The 19,733-nt window shown below is 39.6% G+C and overlaps 1 protein-coding gene across 1 annotated transcript in view; it reads left to right on the top strand.

Moving 5' to 3' along the window:
- The first annotated feature begins 3,150 nt into the window (after positions 1-3,150).
- man1a2 (mannosidase, alpha, class 1A, member 2) overlaps positions 3,151-19,733 on the top strand; it is a 121,382-nt gene continuing 104,799 nt past the window's right edge. Inside the window, exons 1-2 of the mRNA XM_079666137.1 lie at positions 3,151-3,397; positions 4,887-5,409. Of these exons, the coding sequence (XP_079522263.1) occupies positions 5,096-5,409 (314 nt within the window). The 5' untranslated portion in view covers positions 3,151-3,397; positions 4,887-5,095. The remainder of the gene's footprint in view (positions 3,398-4,886; positions 5,410-19,733) is intronic.

The raw sequence follows: 19,733 nt of genomic DNA, 5'->3' as shown, positions 1-19,733 counted from the left end.
ATGTAAATTGGATGAGAGAAGTGATGACACATTTTGATTGAAAGATTAATACATTCTCCTTTAAAAGATGAAGATGCTAGATGAAATATCAGAGGATCAGCATGGTCTTTATGAATCATGGGTACAACATGGTAGCCTTCAAAAGTGTCAATAGGAATAATGCATACATTCATCCATTAATGTGTCTATTGAAATTCATGGCAATCCGTCCATCCCTTGAGATGTTTTACTGAAAAATTAAATAGCAACACCAGAAACAGTCTCCCAGCTACTCTTGATAATTCATTTTTCACCATTTTTTTCTACCAAAGAAATACTCACTGTGAAAACTGTTAAGAATGTATCACAGTATTTTTTTTTCTTTCATACACACCCACTTAACCTTGCCCAAGACTTGTAAAGCTGTTCATGCTTTCAATCCTTCATCTCTGTATAATACGTACTTATGTTGAAATGGTGGGTTGTATGTTTACGTGGTTGCCTTGTGTTCCACATCGTTCACTCGGTGCAGAAGGCTGAATTTCAGTGTTTTAAAGCTCACCACAGTGGAACAAATTCTGGTCACCTTTATCACTGGCTTGTCTTCAGACTTTGTGGTTCAGCCAGGTTTGTGGCCCTCACCTAAATCACCTACAGGAAAGCCATATTCAGCAGCAGGAGAAGTGTCATCTCTGTGGTTTCTAACAAATTACAGCCTTCACTTGCAGAGAAAGCCGAGCAAGCTTTAACCTGGGAGTGTGTTTTTGGCCGGGGCGAAGGGAAAACTGCTCTGAGAATTGAAGAAACACTCCTGAAAGAAAAGTGTCTCATATTTAGCGGTGTCTTTCTTCTGATAGAGAAGACGCAGCACTCACTGTCAGTGCCAAAGCCGAAGAAAGTTCTCTGCATACTCTGTCGGAGACTGATAGGATAAACTGTGTCCTTCCTGGCAACACAGCTCCGGCTGCATTTGATAAAGGAGAGTGCATTTGATACGATTTTTCAATTTTGTGCGGCAACCGTTTATGTATATATCCAGGCCGTGTCATGAATAGATAAGTGCACTGCTGAACGTAACTATGCTTATTCTGGTTTAAAATTGTAGGATTCTTGAGTGCCTGGCAGCTCATGCAATATATCTGCAACGTCAATGTTTGATCGGGACCTTTGCTGCATGTCATCACCCCTCTGTGATCAACCCCTATTTCTAAACTGTCCCTTGTAGTGATCACTAATTAACTATAGGTTACATAATTCACTCATGCAACTACATGTTGGGGTATTTTTTCCACACGGACACATATGTTGTTGACTACTTATTGTGTGCCCCCCTTTCTTCTTTCTCTTGGCTTCCCGGTCTTCAAGCCGACCACATGTGCTTTTCTCCTGCTGAATAAAGCCAACTTTGCACCTTCGATGCACCGCCTCCGACTCCCTTCTCTCGGCACTACACCCATGTCAAAGGAAGGCAAATGAGCCAACATCTGGAATTTGTTGTTATCTTTACATTTTAACTTAAGGGTTAACTAAAATGGTTTTGTATTACATATCCATCAAATTAGGTGACTCAATAAATCCAAAATAATAATTATTGCAAGAGCAGGGATAATTTGACTTTAAGTCCCTAAGCACGGAAAAGACTGGAGCCTACATTTCCCACAATGCAATTTGATCTTGTCATTGAAAAGCAACCTTAGTCGACACAAACATCTTTATAGCACCTATTACAAAATATGTTTTATGTTGTGAATTTGAAGAATGCGAGCCCTCAGCTGAGATACACCTGATAACATCACAATAACCCTGTAGGAGCCACAGAGGACATCATACAAGTAAATAGACTCGTCTATTGTGTGTGAATGTCCTTTGAATAGTGCTTTTTTTCTTATGTTTATACTTTATTATACAATTTCTGTTTTCATGCGCAAACATCTGTTTTATATTAAAAGGCTCAAGGACACTACCTGTTTAACCAACTAATAAAATATAATTTCATCCTGGCTAAACAAATTGCATCTCATAGTCAGGATGCATAATCTTGTGTTTAGTTGTAATTAGTTAGTAGTTAGTATTCCTCGTAGATCTCAGAAGGTAAGGACAGAACAGGAATATGTCTTATCAGTTGTTCCATAACAAATCTCTACAAGTGTGATGCTGAGATATGCTTGATTGCCTTACAATTATAAACAGACCTCTATTTTTTAGCTGTCCTGTTTTGTTCTTGCTAAGTTTTTCACTATCAACATCAAACACCAACTTTTTTTATTTTAAGAAACATTTTCAATGCATTCCGTAATGTTTCTATCTACAATTGTAACTCCATAAAATACAGTCTTTAGCATACATACATTGTAGGCTATAACACAAAGAACAATCGCTGCATTCCAAAAAACAACAACAGAAAAAAAAGTTAAATCCTTAACATTGTTATTGAGAAGCAATCAAAAAAGCCCAATCAAGCTCCTCTTGTTTTAATACAATGTAATCTAGCAGTCTAAACGATGGAGTTAATTATTTACAATGGATGCAAAACATGCACACATTAAAAATACAAGATCTGACTTGATGATCATTTTAATATAATGATTATTCTGAGGTCCATCAATTCAACTTAATATATGCACATCACTGATTTAAGGGGAAGCACTACATTTTGGATGTGTGTGAAGTTGTTTGTGATGGTCTCATATCGCGTCTCTTGATACCTTAATAATATTTTTTTAATTTTCTCATGGACAAAGGATTTAGTGTTTTGTATCTGAATGTGTGAGAGATAATCTGGTGTTGTTTCAGAAGAAATGCTAATAAATTCACGTTATAATGTGAGTAGATTGTGTATTACACACTTTAACCTTTCGCTTGATAAACAACCTATTCATGATTTGTAACCAAATGTTTGCCTGTAACTTAACATTGAAAGGCTCAACAGGATAATGTCAGAGATTGCCTGGATAGATGATACTGGTGGTTATAAGGGGCATGATGCCGTGAAGGTGGAAAAATAACAACTAAAATAAAGCATAAAAAGGGAATCAGCTATCCTGACAGAATCCTGAATGTGTTGGGGGTGTGTGACTTGTTTTTTTTAACGTTGACATGTTTAAAATCATAATAAACATAAACTCTGCCTAGGACATTGTCAGACGGTGCCTAACTGTGCAGGCTGAGTAGTTGATGCTGGATCTCAGGGCAGCAGCTCAGTCCGTCGCTGCAGTCCCACAGAGCGGCTACACAATCATCATCCTCTCGGTGTCCCCGGAGCTGTGTACCGCTATGTGGCTCTAAACCGACTGTTCAAACTGGAGCAGACTTTACCACGACGAGGACGAGTGTGGATTTGAGGACACCTGCAAACAGGGACTTATTCTTCCAAAAGACGGACCGGGAATCCTCGTTTTTCACCGAGCAAATGAGAAAGGTGGTGATGCAGCAGCTACACAAGAGACTGTCAGTTGATTACCAGCTAGCTAGCATTAGCAACATAGCCCAATAGCTATATGCGGGCTATAAATAAACATTTCACAGGTTAGTTAAAATGTCAGCGAGTTCAAGCACATATGGCGGAATACTTTTATTAGTATGCATGATTTTTCCTCCGTGTTGCCGGTCAGTTTATTCCCCGCTGTTCGTGTTTTCTGCTTGCCACCGTTAGCTGACTGAGTTAGCCGCTTGTTAGCTATGTAGCATTTATTTTAGTATCGGCTAATCACCTCACACAGACTGGCACTGTGAGGATGAACTTGGTATTCTGTGTGGTGCTCTATACAGACCCGATGGAAAACTACCTGGATAAGGAGGAAAAAGGCTCCCATATATTTTAACGTCATCTGCCTCGATCATTTGGGCATAACTACGACCCCTTATGTTGGTGTTTAAAGGGGCTTTATTTCCATCCATCTATCCATTCATCCATCCTTCATATTAGCAATTAAAGCAGTTGCTGTCTATTTCTACATATACGGTCATGGGGGACCAGGGGGAGTAAAGGCAGCCTGCGCCTTTTCGAAAATACACCCACATGGGTATTTGCTGGATGTATTTGAGTTTAGATATAATACAGCACATGCATGCAGTGTATTTAGCTTGCATGTCTTGCCCTTCTCGCTGCCACACAAATAGGAATTATGATTCCAGTCTTCTCCGGTGTGTACGGATGGCAAGAGGATTTGCGATGTTGCTCTTCATCTCTGTCATTCTTTGTAATTTTATCACGATCTATGTCAGATAGCAAGCTATATGGCGCTGCAATGCAATAAAACAGCAACATAGAAAGCTGGGGGCTCATTCTGCAATGTGTCCTGGCAGAGATGGCAGTATGCGCAGTTTAAGTGAAGGCAGTTGTTTGTGATGGTCTCATAGATATCGCATCTCTTGATACCTTAAGTCCCTGGATAATATGTTTGTCATTTTTCTCATGGACAAAGGATTTAGTGTATCTGTATCTGAATGTGTGAGAGATAATCTGTTGTTGTTTCAGAAGACTATGCTAATAAGTTCACAACATAATGTGAGTAGATTGTGTATTTATACACTTTTAAGCTATCGCTGAATAAAAAACCTATTCATGATTTGTCACCAAATATTTGCTTGTTACTTAGCGTTGAAAGGCTCAACAGGACAACGTCAGAGATTGCCTGGAGAGATGATACTAGTGGTTATAAGGGGCATGATGCCGTGAAGGTGGATACATAACAACTATAGGAAAGCATAAAAAGGAAATGAGCTATTCTGACATAATCCTGAATGCGTTAAGGCAGTGTTGTTAAGATGAAGGAAGGAATAGATCAGATGTCTCTAAAATGGTGTCGAGTCTCTGGTAACTACTCAGTATATGGGTTTTTATGACTTAACGTTTACTAACCAACTCTGCAATGCTAATGTTGTGCCTGTAATGTTCTTCTTTTCAGAATCGTCATGACCCTTTTCCCTTGGACCTGTCACTCCTTCACTGAGGGACCTTCGCCCTTTTTGGTTTCTGGACTTATTATTACCGGGATGAGATAATAAAGTCATCCAGCTCGTGCATGCTGCTACAGCAACAACACCTGTGGCACTTGTAAACCCACCCTGCCCCCCTAACCCCTCCCCAAGCTAAGATCAAGTCAACAGTTGAACCATGACGACACCAGCTCTCCTGCCTCTGTCGGGCCGCAGGATACCCACTCTGTCTCCGGGAGCCTCCTCTTTCCCGCACCACAGGGCCACGCTGAGGCTCTCCGAGAAGTTCATCCTCCTCCTCATTCTCAGTGCCTTCATCACCTTATGCTTCGGGGCCTTCTTCTTCTTACCGGACAACTCCAAGCACAAGCGCTTCGACTTGGGTTTGGAGGATGTGCTCATCCCTCATATTGACTCGCCCAAAGAGGGAAAGCACGCCTCTGGACAGGTGGTCATTCATGGACAAGGGGCACATGATGAGCACAGACACAGGTATGGACTAATTTACAATGTTTTGTATATCTAGTATTCCAAACTGAAAGTTGGATCCTATTTTCTTTTTCTTCTTATGAATGATTAGGAGAGGAAGCATTTGAATAGTTTCCTTTTCATTTGTTTTCAACACTAGTAGTATCACACTCAAAACAGGTGCTCTGACATTCTTCACTTCTGCATTCTGTTGTGATACCCAATACCCATGGGTGTTACAGAGCTTGTTGTCTGACACACTGAACAGTTAGTTACACGTTCCCTCTTCTTTACTTCCCTTTTGTGCAGCTCTGGGTGCTGAATGCTTTACCCGCTGTGTTATTATGGGGAGCAATGGTTTAGGTTCTTGTACTACAGAACATTTGTATTACCTTGGCCACAGTATTCTCATCGCACAGGCAGATATGGCTGAACTTGATGAGCTAGAACACACAGACTGTTTGAAAAGCTTTCGTAAATGCTCAAACAGGCTTGAAATGACTGCTCGCCAATGCCATGAGCCAAATGCTGGTAGAGTTTGGCTGCAGCTTTTTACATTTGTCGTTTGGTTTGTTCAGCCTCTTTGGCCGGGAGCCAGCCGTCGCTTTTGGGCTCAACCCCCCCCCCCACCATAATCAAATTCATATTTGGTTATGCAGCAAAGTGTCTTGCGCACTTTAGAACCAACTGTGATGGACAAGATGCACTGCTACCTAATGATATTCCCAACTGACTCTAATCAATCAATCAATCAATGTTTATTTATATAGCCCAATATCACAAATGTTACATTTGTCTTAGTGGACTTCACAGTTTGTACAGAATATCAGTATGACAATACGACACCCTCTGTCCTTAGACCCTCACATCAGAAAACCCACAGTTTAAAGTAACTTTAAAGTGCATTCAATCTTAGTTTAATTTCAAAACCTGTTTGATTGCTTACTGTAGGCAGTAAATAAGCACTGAAGGCAATTTGGTAATGTCAAATATACATACCTTTTACATTTCCTTGGATATTATGTCGTATTTAGGAAGCGGGAGGTTCAAATGAATTGTTTTGTCAAATTCAACTGTTGAGTATTTAACACCAAAAAAAAAGTAGTTTTACTTTTTTTTGATTGATGTAATGAAATATTATTCCTTTTTATTGGCACACATAACACAATACATAAATGATTCATACTGCTCTTACATGTGTTTTTATTTTGTGATGACGAATGACTCGTGTCTGAAATAATGGCTCAAAATACCAAACAGTAGGTGGAAAGGGTAATTTGATTTGAAAGGTCTCCTCCATTCTTGAGTTGGCGGTCATTAGTTGAACTGAGTGCTGGGCAAGGTGTTAAAAGCATTTTCTCAAACAGCTTCACACCGGCTTCCAAGTGTTGCCTCCTCATCCCCCGCGGAGCCGCTATTTTTCCATCCTGAAAGCCTTTTCTAGAGCTTCAGTGATTCTGCCCGCTTGAAATATTATAATTATTTTAGACCAGCGACTCGGAAAGAGCCGACAGTATTGGGCTCAAGTTGTGTTGTGAGTCATAGCCGGAAACATAAAGGTAGGAATAGAGGAGCGTTTAGAGCTTAAAGTGACTAGATGGTGTTTCTTCTTTTCTTTGGGGTTCACTCATTTGATCCTGAAGAACTTCACATGATCCCTCTCCTTTTATTAGTACATCCAAGACAGTGTCCTGCACATTTAGTGAGCTCTCATTGTTCTTTCTTTCCGCATGTATACTTGTTCACATGTTATACCAATTGGTTTTGGGATATAAGTGTTCCTCAGGGTTCAGCAACGGATAGCAGCATTTTTATTTGGTCTATTTCTTAGCCCCTTTATGATCTGATTCGTTTTTTTATTATTGTAGTCTAAAGCCATAGCTCACATCTTTGGAATACATGAGATGGTTATCATGTAATTAATTGCATTTTTTTTTAAATGGCTTTATTTAAATAGTATGAAGAGCACGTATATATTCACAAGAATGACAATTGAGTTCAGATTTCAAAAATGCAACAAGTCATCATCACAGATATCTCAGTATGGCTACATGTTTGATTGAATAGGTTTTGATCCAATGTGGTTTGTTAAAATGTGATGAGATACAAAAAAAAGCCACTGAGACGTCCCTGGTAACATTCTCCCTGTGTTTTTTTTTTGTCACAGTTTAAAGCGGCTTATGGAAAAAGTGTTCAATTTGCTTTTTGGTATAGCTGCCTCAGCTGTATTTTAAAGATATCATTGTGAGCTCCAGAGGACCATGGTTCACACAGCCCCTGGAAAATGAGACGCGCGAGCATTTAAAGACCCCCTCAGGAGCTCAGGCAGGCTCTTAATGATTTCACCTGTACTTTATTTTGCCACAGAAAAGCCTCACAGAACCTGTTCTCTGTTCACAAGCTGACTCTGTTGATATGAATCCGTTGAGAGAGAAATGGTTTATTATTCTATTTGCCATAGGTTATCCATTTCATATTGTTAACTCTAAAGATGTAAACAACACTTCAACAAAATATGGTTGAAGGACCAATGCACACATCTGGCCTGTGCTACTCGTACTATAATATATCATGTATTTATTTCAAAGTGGACCATGCATACAAATACATTAATCTCAGAAAAGAGAACATATGAATTATGCCAGATTATAGCTAATGGCTCATTTCTATCTGCAGTTCTCATGCAGGTACATAACAATCAATACACTTAGGAGTGGTTGTTTTTAACATGTTAATACAAATGGAAGCAGAACATATGGGAACCAGTTGCATGTGCTTTGCTCTTTACCCTTGCTGATACAAGGTTTAGTGTTGTGTTATAAACATGAGCAATGTCTTTACGACCACCCTGTGGCTCAGACGGGGCGTGGCACTATAAGCATGTTGTGTTTAATAATATTATGCAATATATGGTATATCAGACGACCATTTATTCTCACAGCTCAGATAGGACTTCAATACATCTGTTTTGTTGTCACATACTTAACTAATATCTTTTCAAGCCCCCTCAAGTCAGTCAGGTTTACAACCATGGAAACATGTTCTCTCTGACTGTTAGAATATTTCAATCTGTTTCTCCAATATCATTGTTCATGACTGCTTTCGATTGACTTTGTCTGCATTTGGGGTAAAGATCTTTTTAAAGATAATCATGAGGATTTTTTTTTTAAATTAGCTGATTCGTCTCGCAAAACAACTATATTTGACCTAAAGGTTTTTAGTCGAGTGCCTCCTGGTTATAAAGTATTTTTTGTTTCTTTTTGGAGGTTTTGAGATGTATTGTTTTGAAGTTGCCAATTCAATAAAACAACGTTTGATGTTTTTTTTGTGTGCATTTGGTAAACTCAATATACTAAGGATAATCCTCAGACCTTCATGCCAACCATCTTTTATTTAGATTTTTCCTTTTTATTAATTGAAATATGACGGCCTACTAAGTATTTATGCACAGCAGGAGGCATGGGATGAATACTAAAAGGAAAGTGATCTTCTATGCAAGGGTAATTTGTAACTGCATTTTTGCTCCATATGTCACAATGAATGGTCTCTCTCTTCACGTGATGGAACATGTAAGGAAAGATCTGTTAACGTGTATTTAATTGCTTTAATGTGACCATTAGATTGGCGCCTAGGAAATGGTTTGCGTTTCATATTGAATGTGCACAGAGGAATGTATACGTTTGGCTGCATTATTTTGAAGCATGCAGCGCCAGGATTCCTATAGTCGACCATTTACAAGGTGAAATGAAAACCCTTCGGATGGCTGTCTAAAGTGCTAGAAATCACTTAAGTGTAATGCTCGGTACAGCGCACCATACTGTGAGGCCGTTCATGACTCTGCCTCGGATTTGTTTTGGTCTGACTCAAACAATAAAGGGGTAGCCAGAAGCGGTACTCTTCATCTGAGAGGGGGCAGCTTGGTGACATGTAGACAGAGGCGGCGACATTTCAGTTACAGATTAGCCAAAGGTGGTCGGACTCGGTATAGGAGCAATAGGGAAGGCAACAAAAAGCGTATGGATGTCAGACATGGGGACGTTGTTTCATAGTTCATTCTGTTACAAGTGTGGATTGAATTCTGTATTTTTAAGAGTCTGTTTTAATTGCAAAACAGAAAATCAATAATTGTGCCACCAGTCTATGAGATAATGGATAAGCAAGGCCAGTGCAGGTTAATAAACATTGTATGAATTGCTCTAAGAAATGCATAGATATCTTGTAGCATAGCTTTGAGATCATTTGATATCCTTACTGATCGGCAACCTTCAAAGGAATGATGACAACATGGTTGTTCTATAATATTCATATTGCTTTACAACAAGCAATATCAAAATGAATGTTTCTAAACAAGTCGTATTTCAAAACCACGAGGTAAAGAAGTTTTCCAGTTGTTAATGGGATTTAGCATGCGTTTACTTTGCCTATAGTTGAGATTATTAATGATTATTCGATTTGTTGTGCGACAGTAAAATAACACCAACTATTTGAATAATCAATCCTAAAGGAAGCTTAACTGCTTTTGTCTGTTGTTCATCATGGTACATTAAATGTGTTTGGAGCTATTTGCAGATCTCACCTTGGGCTGTGAGAAACTGTGATGTCTTTTTAATAGTCAAAGATAAATGGTAAAGGTCATTGTCAGATTAAAACATTATTAAGATCATTGTTGGTTGTAGCCCTTCATTTTCTATTATGTGGCGCATCTATAGTTACGTTGGAAAATATATTGATGTATAATCAACACATCAATCATAGCTTTACCTTGAACTCGGCTTGAAAACCTTTTTTTCTCTGCAGATATTTACCTTTTTAGAATGAATGAATCCGTCTGAATTGTTTATTGTTTTTAACGGTTTGGTAATTACATCATAAGCCTTCATGCTGGGTACTTGCCAAAGAACTCAGTAAATCTGATAGGCTTGCAATCTGCCACCAGAATGAACCATTTGGCTAGGTAGCTTTTTATTGAATCACGCTTGAGGCTCATTTTGGTTTTTCTGTCACAATCACAAGCACATAATCCATTTCTCTGTGATAAAGTTTTCTCTTAAGTGCAATTTAATTTGCCAGGGATTTTATACCTCACTCTAATAACAGTTTTACGAATCGATCTTGATTATCTTCACGACTGAGTAGCCTCATGCCTTTTTATGGATTGCTCAAGCCAATAATGCAATATCCTGTTTTCTGAATTATTATTCAGCCCTACGGTCCAGTAGATATCAGATGTGGAGATCTTGCCTGTGCATCCACATGAGTGAATTGAGTGAATTGGTCATGCAAGTTGCCAGTCTGCTCCTTTAGCCTCGAACACTATTCCCATCTCTCTTGAAGCTTTCAATTATTAAACCGTTGTTGATACAAAGGTTTAACTCCGCCTTTACCCATGTGTCTTCTTAACCCCTCGCATCATGACACCCAACTCTTGGCTAATGGCAAGAAACACTCTGTGGCAGCTCAGATCTCAGACTATTAAATGAACAATTGGAGAAAACTGACTTTGAGCAGTATGACATTTTAAAAGACATTTCTGTCAGAGAATATCTATGAGAGTGAAATGAGGGGAACATGCTGTTGGCACTTTGAGCCGTTGTATTAATGTGCTTCTGCCATTTCAGTGCGTCCATGTTGGTGCCCCATTAAGAATATTACAAAATCTGCTTCTGTAGAATTCATACCCACACTATTGAAATTATGTGTTCAAATATCTGCCTTGGTGACCAAACTTTTAAGTGTGCGCCCTGGTGCTATTTGCTTTTTATGCCAATGGACACGGCTACAGCAAACATTTTGTTCTTGGGGGTTTTCCTCCCGTTGTCATGAACACTATATCTCATTAACGCCCTGAGGAAATCTCTCAAAAGATTTGGCACAATTGTTCACTTGGACTTAATTATGATGATCTAATTTGGTTGCCTAAGGTTACAAAAAACCCCAAAATACACTTTTGGCTATAACTCAATAATTCATATGCACATTTTTACACCGTAATATCTAATAATGACATGATAAAGCAAAGTCATTTTGGACACACATGGATGTACACTTGACTGGTTGGTAGGGCTGTACCCGAATATTCGAATATCCGAATATTCGTTCGTTGGAGTACTATTCGGGTTTCAATTTCGTTATTCAGATATTCGTTTTGTTTGTTTTTTATTTTTTTCCCTTTTTTTTCTCAAATTAAATTGATTGAAATCACCAATATCAACGTAAGAGCTTGTTCGGGGGGTGCTAACACTTAACCATAAACGTTATAGTTTACTTTCTCCGTCTTTATATGTAGATATTACTTTTCTCCGTTAATCTCCGTCACATTGTTTCCAAAGCAACAACAACTTCCTGTCAACAGCGCTACCTCTCCTTCAAAATAAAAGCATATCCATAAATAGGAAGCCAAGCCAAATTACACTTAAAACACAATGCGATATCGTTTTCAATTTCAAAGAACACAAATTGGGTTAATATTTATAAAACAACAATACTGTAGAATAACAAAATGAATGCCGTGAATACACCAAAATACACGTGTTGAAGTGGTTCGCTGCTGATTACTACGCCCCCTCCCCCCCCCTCCCGCGCGGGCCGAAAATATTCGCTGTTGATTACTACCGAATATCCGGAGCCCGAAAAATGGTATTCGGGACAGCCCTACTGGTTGGTGCAGGCATACAACCGCTAGGCAGCCATTCTTTATAAATATATATATTGTATTTTTGACTGCAATGGATGCATTTGCCAAATGAGTCATGTTATGTTCCAACAGCCAAAGGTAGAGGTACAAGCACTGCACAAGCTTTTCACACTGCATCCCTCTCATATTGAAGTTTAGTGCTGTGACCGCAAGTAACCTGGTTCCAACACTTATTGCCTTGCCAGTGATTGTTAGTGTTGCAGCTTTGCTTTTGCACTCTGACATGACCATAAATCAGCATCAAAACCCCACAGATCAAATTTAAGGCCTGGGCCAACATGAAAGTGCACTTATTTATCATATTTAGTGTGATCTTATATATCATTCCTGTGTCTTCACGCTTCATTCGCCTGTCAGCTTTAAAGTAAATCTGGGTTGGGCCGTGTTTGTGTCTTGTGAGTATTCCTCTGGGTCTTCTAATAAAGGAGCCCTAGCTTGTACGTCCCCCCTCGCCCCATCATATAAAAGCCCTGTCAAGCGGGCTCCACCTGGAAAGAATACTAAGGCGCTGCGGTCGTTTCTGAATCTCTTGAAACCATCCATTCCGGTTTCTAGATTAAATCAGCCCTTTAGTCGGTGCAGAGCAAATGGAGGTATGAAAGTACCCCCCCTACATAAAAGATGCTTTTCACACATTCATTACCTCAATTGAGCTGCTTTCAATGTTCCCTCTAAAGCCAGGCTTCAGGGCTGTATGCATCAAGCTTGCTGTTGCTTTTTTGTTAACCTTAAATGGAGCTTTAAAAAAGGATAGCATCACTTGCTTTGTCTCATTACCATGATTGCTTTTAAAAAGCCCGACCACAGCGGTGCATCGGCTCAGTTTAGCTGCAGGTATGCCTCCATCCATTCTGACAATCAAACGGCATCTGGTATTTCCACATAACTGGATTAAAAACATATTTCTTTATTGACACCTATTGGTGACCTATATCATGTAAAACAGCATGTAAATGATGCTAGGCCTAATTGCTACAGCTGCAAGGACAATCTATTCTCACATTTGTAGTTCCCTGTAGGTCATTGGGCATGCTATGAAACAATCATATTTTTCCTGCTGGGCTGGTAAATCATGAAAGGCATTGTCCTCTTTTGCTGTTTCACTTGCCAGCTAGAGTTTTATAGGAGTACACTCCCCACAAACATACTGCTGTTTGCCAAAGTGTCTGGCAGGGGACCCCAGCTCCAACCAGGATATGGCATTGAGTCGATTTTTGCGTCTCCTTCTTGTGTTGTTTCGCTCTTTTTCTTTTTTTTCAAAAGTACTGTTCACTGTAGGACTTGCAGCACTGCAGTGTTGATCTGTAATCACTTACCCATACAAACAACAAATACTTATAAAGTGTCCCTTCTTATGACCTTGTAATCATTTGAATTATACAAGAAATGTTTTCAAAACTAATAGAAAAAGATCAATAAATCCCTATTACTGCAAGGCGTGTCTATCATTTCACCCATCTCTATTACTATGCTGATTCCACTCTGTTGGCTTCAGAACAGATATCACTCACATTTAAATTCATCTTTCAGATCTGTGTTCATAGTCATTTCACTAAGACTCATCCTAATTAATTTGTCTGTTATCAGGAGACCTCATCTAGTACAGTTGGTATGAGATGGAACATCCGGCAGAATGAGGAGTGGACTTCCATAGAGCATAATCTCCTCATTAACACTGCTGCTTTTTTATTTGTTCTAATTATTTATTAATCGGCGTGTCTCCTCTTTATTTCTCTTGTTTTGTTTCTATTTCCTCCATGTGTTCATGTTGTTGGTCTCTGTAGGACACAGCTGCAGCTGCTTACATTGGCTGAAAAGCTGTGTGTGTGTGTGTGTGTGTGTGTGTGTGTGTGTGTGCGTGTGCTATTGTGTGCGTGTGTGTGTGTGTGTGTGTGTGTGTGGGTGGGTGGGTGTGTGTACGTGAGAGGAGATAGGGTGCATGTTTTTGTGTCTGGTTTGTGAACCAGGGTTTTTACTTGGGCTCACATTTCAGACGTTGTGCTGCAGTCGAGCTTTTCATTGATTCTGTTTTTCTCATGCCAAATACTAAAGTTTCTGATTTCACTGATAGCCTCCATTCAGGAAAACAGGAGGATATTCCCTAAGTGTAAAGTTCAAACATCAGCTTCCATTTACCTCTTCAACCCCTCTGTTGGGTTTGAAACTATGAAAGAATACTGACTGAATCCTAAACTATCAAGTTTTCAAAGTTGGTCCTGTATTGCTCAAAGAAGGACACCTTTACTGATAACTGTGTGTCTTTGTGTTGGCAGGTCACAATCCATTATCTGCGGTTAGTCAAAAGGTTGTGATATATTTTCCATAAAGGGGATCAGATGTCAGTCAGCTTTAACAATTGAAAGGCTCTGTCACAACAGGATAAGATATACTGAAAGTAGATATATGATGTTTACTGCTGAGCTGGAAAACGTTCCAATTCATAGAGAAAATAATAAGAATAAATAGGAAACACAATCTGCGGGTTTTGCTTGTTTCTGTTTGTGGTAACACTTTCTGTAGGAGCTGTGTTTTAAAATATATCAAAAAATAAAACGTGGGATGTAAATGGCATATTTAGTTGTTTAAAAGTATAATAAATACTTACCACCATACTCTCATTCCGTTAAAGGCACATCTTCTACATTTATAAACAGACTACAGGCCAGTAACAATAGGGTATTTCAAGTACAGTGTTTACCTTCTGGTACTATTTCTCTTTTGAGAACACAGGCAAACATTTAAGCCCTAGTTTGACTTCTTTAGTGATTTGAGAATAACAAACCCTACTTTTTTCCATGATCAAATTGAGGTCATCTTTGAACCCCCACAGTGCCCAGCAGTCATATTAGTGCAGCAGAAGATCAAAAAGACCTACCATGCATACCTGCATATAGACTTCCTCTGAATAGAGATGAGGGATACAGTACTTTATCATCTTTTGCCATGAAACGGTTTTATTAATTAAGCAATGTGATAAAAAATTGCGACCATAAAGGCTCGGTATCTCTTCCCAAAGAAAGATGAAATTGGCACATTTTTGAATATATGTTTTAAGGGCTTCAAGCCTTTAGGAGTTTGTCGAAATAAATGTAAGAACAAGAACTGTTGAGTGACATACTTAAAGTGGACCTATCATGCTATTTTTAGGCAATAGCATAGGTCTCAGATATATAAAACAATATAAAAAACATGTCTATGAAGTGTTTTGCTCAAATTACCAAACAGATCACCCATTCTAGCCATGCCTCATATGCCTCTATTTCACTTCCTGTTTCAAAAGTGCTGATTTTGGATATAAAGGTTTAAAAAAAAAAAAGAGAGAGAGAAGGTTTTATTTTCTGACGCTGCGTGAGTTCCCCGACACACCGGGGACACATCTTTATGTATAAAAGAAATCAAAAAGTGCTTTTTGCATGATAGGTCCCCTTTAATATAACCGAGACCTTGTGATTCACATGACCCGCATCAACACAAAGGACAACCTTGTAATTGATATTAACAGGATCTCCTGACTTAATTAGATGTTGATTAAAGAATTAGCTTATATAACCATGACTATAGGCTTTGGATTGTACCACCGGATCTAAACAGTGTTTTTTATCAGTGTTATTTTCATCACTCTGTTCTTACTGTTATTTAAATGTGTATACACAGCCTCGTCATTCAACTAGCATGTAGCTGCAATACCATGAGGTTAAATGACATTGAAAACGCAATTTGAAGCTTTGAATGTGAACTGTTTAATTAAACGTCCTCTAACCTAAGAGGTGGATGTCATGATTTGACTTTGGTTAGGGTTGATAATACTGGTTCCCCTAATAAAGTAAAGTGATAATAAGCTAATCAAAAATAGGCTTGAATTTTTATACACGAGACTCAACTTACAAAAACCTGCAATGCTGTGTTTCTTTTGCGACACTTGCAACTGTGATGTTATCGCCTGGTTGGCAGCTTGCCTGTCTGTAGGAAATCTACAGAAGTCTGTTAGCGATATCATTTTATCTTTGAGGCTGCTCTGTGATCACTCATAGAGCCATCCAGCAGAAAGAGATGTATCCTGAATTCAAAAGATAATTGCAGATTTTACAAGGCGTAACAGGAAGGAGCAAGATGTAATGAATCATTGCTCCTGGTAAAATTACTTTTATAATGAGTTACCACTAGTATAGAGAAGTGACCTCACAGGGAATCAGAAGCAGGTTGACATGGGTCATTCTGTTGTGTGAACAATATTTTACGAATAAATGAATGATTGGTGTGTAGTCTCAAACCAACATAGTAGCTTTTAAGATTGGAATGGTTCTCCATTTCTTGCCAAAGCTTATTTTCTGTCCCGTAGGAAAGAAGTGAAGGACAGAGGGGGTTGCTGATAAAGGAAAGATGAGTGGAAAGGAACACTGAAAAGATCAATTGATGCACTTGGATCTTCGGTGCTGGTTCTTAGTGTGCGGGAGGAAGTACATGAAAGGATTCAGTAGCACCCATTTGAAGTGTGCCTCACTCTGTTTCCCATTTGTCATCTCCCTGGAGTGCATCAGTGGTGACAAGACCTTCTGAAAGCCAGAGGGAAAGAAAGGCACTTGTTTGAATTGGTTTGCATGAGTGCCACACAGGAAGTTAAGAAGGGACCCAAAAAGAGACAAAATCAAGAGTAAGAAAGTTGAGAGGCACTTGGAGAGAGGTGGAGAGAGGCTCTCAGTCCTCAGGGACGACGTGACCATGGTTAACTACAGACCATCTCACCAAACCTCATCCCTGCCAAACACTGGAGCTGCAGCCCGGCTCCACAATGGCTCCCTGTCAGTTCAAGCAATGGGATCAAAGTGAGATCGCTCAGCGGCAAATTAAGAATTGGCCCTCAGGTTCTCGAAGCTTGAATTACAAGTAAACCTTTCTGAATTCACAGGTGCATTCAGCCAGTGTTCTCTGTAGCTGCCGCAGACACACAAACTGCCATACGGACCAAATTAATAATAAAAGTGTTTTGTACCAGAGCTGCAACACGCCAGCTGTTGGATTTATGATTTGCCAGGGGATGGGAAAGGGGATCTCGGTCCTTTTGGGGATTAAATCTATCAGTTTCATGACTCTGGGGTAAACCTTTTGAGGCAGTGAAGAACTGCAGGAATGCATGGTTACAATTGTACCATACAAAGACAGAATCAATAGGAATAAAGGAGTCCATTGCCACACAGTTGGGGCTATTTTGTGTCAGTTATTAGATCGTCAAAAGCCATTTGACTATTTACCCCTGTTTGTTCTGAACATTTACTACAATAATGGTATTTATTTGACAAAGCATCTTCTGCCACGATACAATTATAAATGAATAATATCATTTTGATCATTGTAAGCTTTTTGCAGCAAACTAAAGTTCCTGGACACAAATTATGTGGAATGTTTTTTGACAATTTGCTTAGCTGAGGCTGTAGATGCTCTAAAGCTCAACATCATCCCTAAATCCCCTCAAATGCCACTTTGAGATATTCCTGGCTCACACAACAACCACCCTTACCCCTTGATTCCACCGGGTCCGTCTGCGCCACGGTTTTGGTCTGACCTCCTCCAGCGTCATAACCCACCGTGCGCATCTTGCATGCCGGCTCGCAGTTTTTGTTGATTTGGGCATATTTCCTGGACAGGCTACTTTGTACAGACAAAGTTAATAATAATTGTAATATCCCAGTTATAAACGACATGAATCAAAGATGTGTTGCTGTATTTTAGTGGGAAAAAAAATGCATTCATCATCAAAATGATTCTATATATATAATTTACACAGTGCCTGTAAACCGGAGGAGAACGCTGGCCTTCCTCCTCCTACTTGAAAGACTACGGAGGGATAGGGTTTGTTAAATTAGTTTATTTTGGGGATTGACTGGATGCTCTGACCGGTCCACTTCCTGCCCGGCGCTATGCAACGCCTCGCGTCAAAAATAGACTTGCATCCTATTTTTAGCGGAGCCCGCACTTTAATTATGCAAAGAAACGTGTCTTTCTATTGTTGAATACGTACATCAGTCTTGTGTATTGTTTTCGTCGCGCCAAAAGGAGAAAATGGGAGCGTCTTTAAGGATCTTTCTCTCTAAAGGTTTAGTGATTGGACCGCTCAGTCCTCAGACTCTTTTCCACACTTGGAAAATCCCATATCTAGCTCGGGAGCAGCCAACCGGGCTTAGTGCTTATTTGTTTTATGGCCGGCTTGTGCTAGCTGTGGGAGATGGACTCCTGTGTTTGTATTGAAGGCATTAGTCAGCCAGCCATGATAAGTCAGATACATGGGCACAGGCCAAGGTTTGTCAGGGCTCAGGTGTTCACCTAAATACATACAGCCGGAAAGATGGATACATTATTTATCTCTTTCTACATATGTGAGAAACAGTTGCACACATGATGAGGTAAAAGAGAACAAGTATAGCTCTGCACTAAAATATGTTTTACTAGTAAAGATACTGAAGATTACAGCTTGGTATTGTTTACACACAGGGTTCGATGGCTTTAATTCACAAAGTGCTTTGACAGCATTCAGATAATTGATACACAAACAACTTGACAAGTGGGAGGAATTCGTTATGGAAAAATAATTAGAAAAAGTAGGGGAGGAAAGAGAATGCAATGATGGATGAGACAGCTTAGTGTAAAAACAGGAAACGGATATGTTGTGAATATGCTTGAGAGAAAGAGGTGTGTGTTTTTTCACAGAGAGGTTGCAGCTAGCAGGAGGAGGTTGTGAGGGCAGAGAGAGAATTGGAAGAATAAGACAGAGGATGCTATTACACATCCACAGTTAATCTTGGGAGAGCCGTTACACATCGAGCAATGCAGCCTCCATTTGAGCCAAGTGGGTCATGGGAAAAGCGAGACATGGATCTGCCTGATGGTTCACGGTGAAGGGAAACCCGGGAGCTACAGCTCACAAGAAGCAAAAAATTCTGCTACCTTAACAACCTCCAACACGGGCCTCTTCCCTCCACTTATGGTGTTTATGGGCTAGCAGGAGGAGGACTTGTCCACACCACTTAGGTGTAAACTCAGAGTGGTGTTCCCAGGAGAGCTCTGTGGCCAAGAGATGCTCGACAAACACTTGTGTTCACGTGGCAGAGATGGACTAAGGGGGCACTTTAGGAAAAAGTAGGATATTCTTCCCCACATAGTCCACATTAAGTCAAACTTTCGTTCAAAGTTAACCGTGTCCAACCGTTATGCACTTTTCTCACAATTACGATGTATCCTGTGTGGCAATGTTGCTACTAACCTTCATGCCTTCACATCGCATTAAGACTGTAAACAGTACAGAGATGTATGTTTAGATTTTGCAATTCGCCTCCCAAGGACTTATCCGTTATGCATTAGTGAGTGTAGCAGCTTTTTGTGATGATAGAAAGCATTTTTCACTTTCTTACATTCTTATTCTTCCCATCGAAATTAAGAAATACGCTTCTTAAAATGACATAAATATTGGATTTTATGATGGTTTCAAATTAGTTTTCTACGTTATGTTGAATGGCAGTCCTAAGCAGTTTGCTCATCATACTGCTGTGACTAGCATTGATGATTGACAGGTAGGCCTTTATTATACACGGTTACCATAGCTAATCCCTTTGTCTAGCGTATCATTGTTTGCGGCGCCAGGTTATTAAATGTGCATGGTGTC

Source organism: Notothenia rossii (assembly GCF_949606895.1).
Source record: "Notothenia rossii genome assembly, chromosome: 2".
NCBI lineage: Eukaryota > Metazoa > Chordata > Actinopteri > Perciformes > Nototheniidae > Notothenia > Notothenia rossii.
This window is presented reverse-complemented; position numbering and strand designations above follow the sequence as displayed.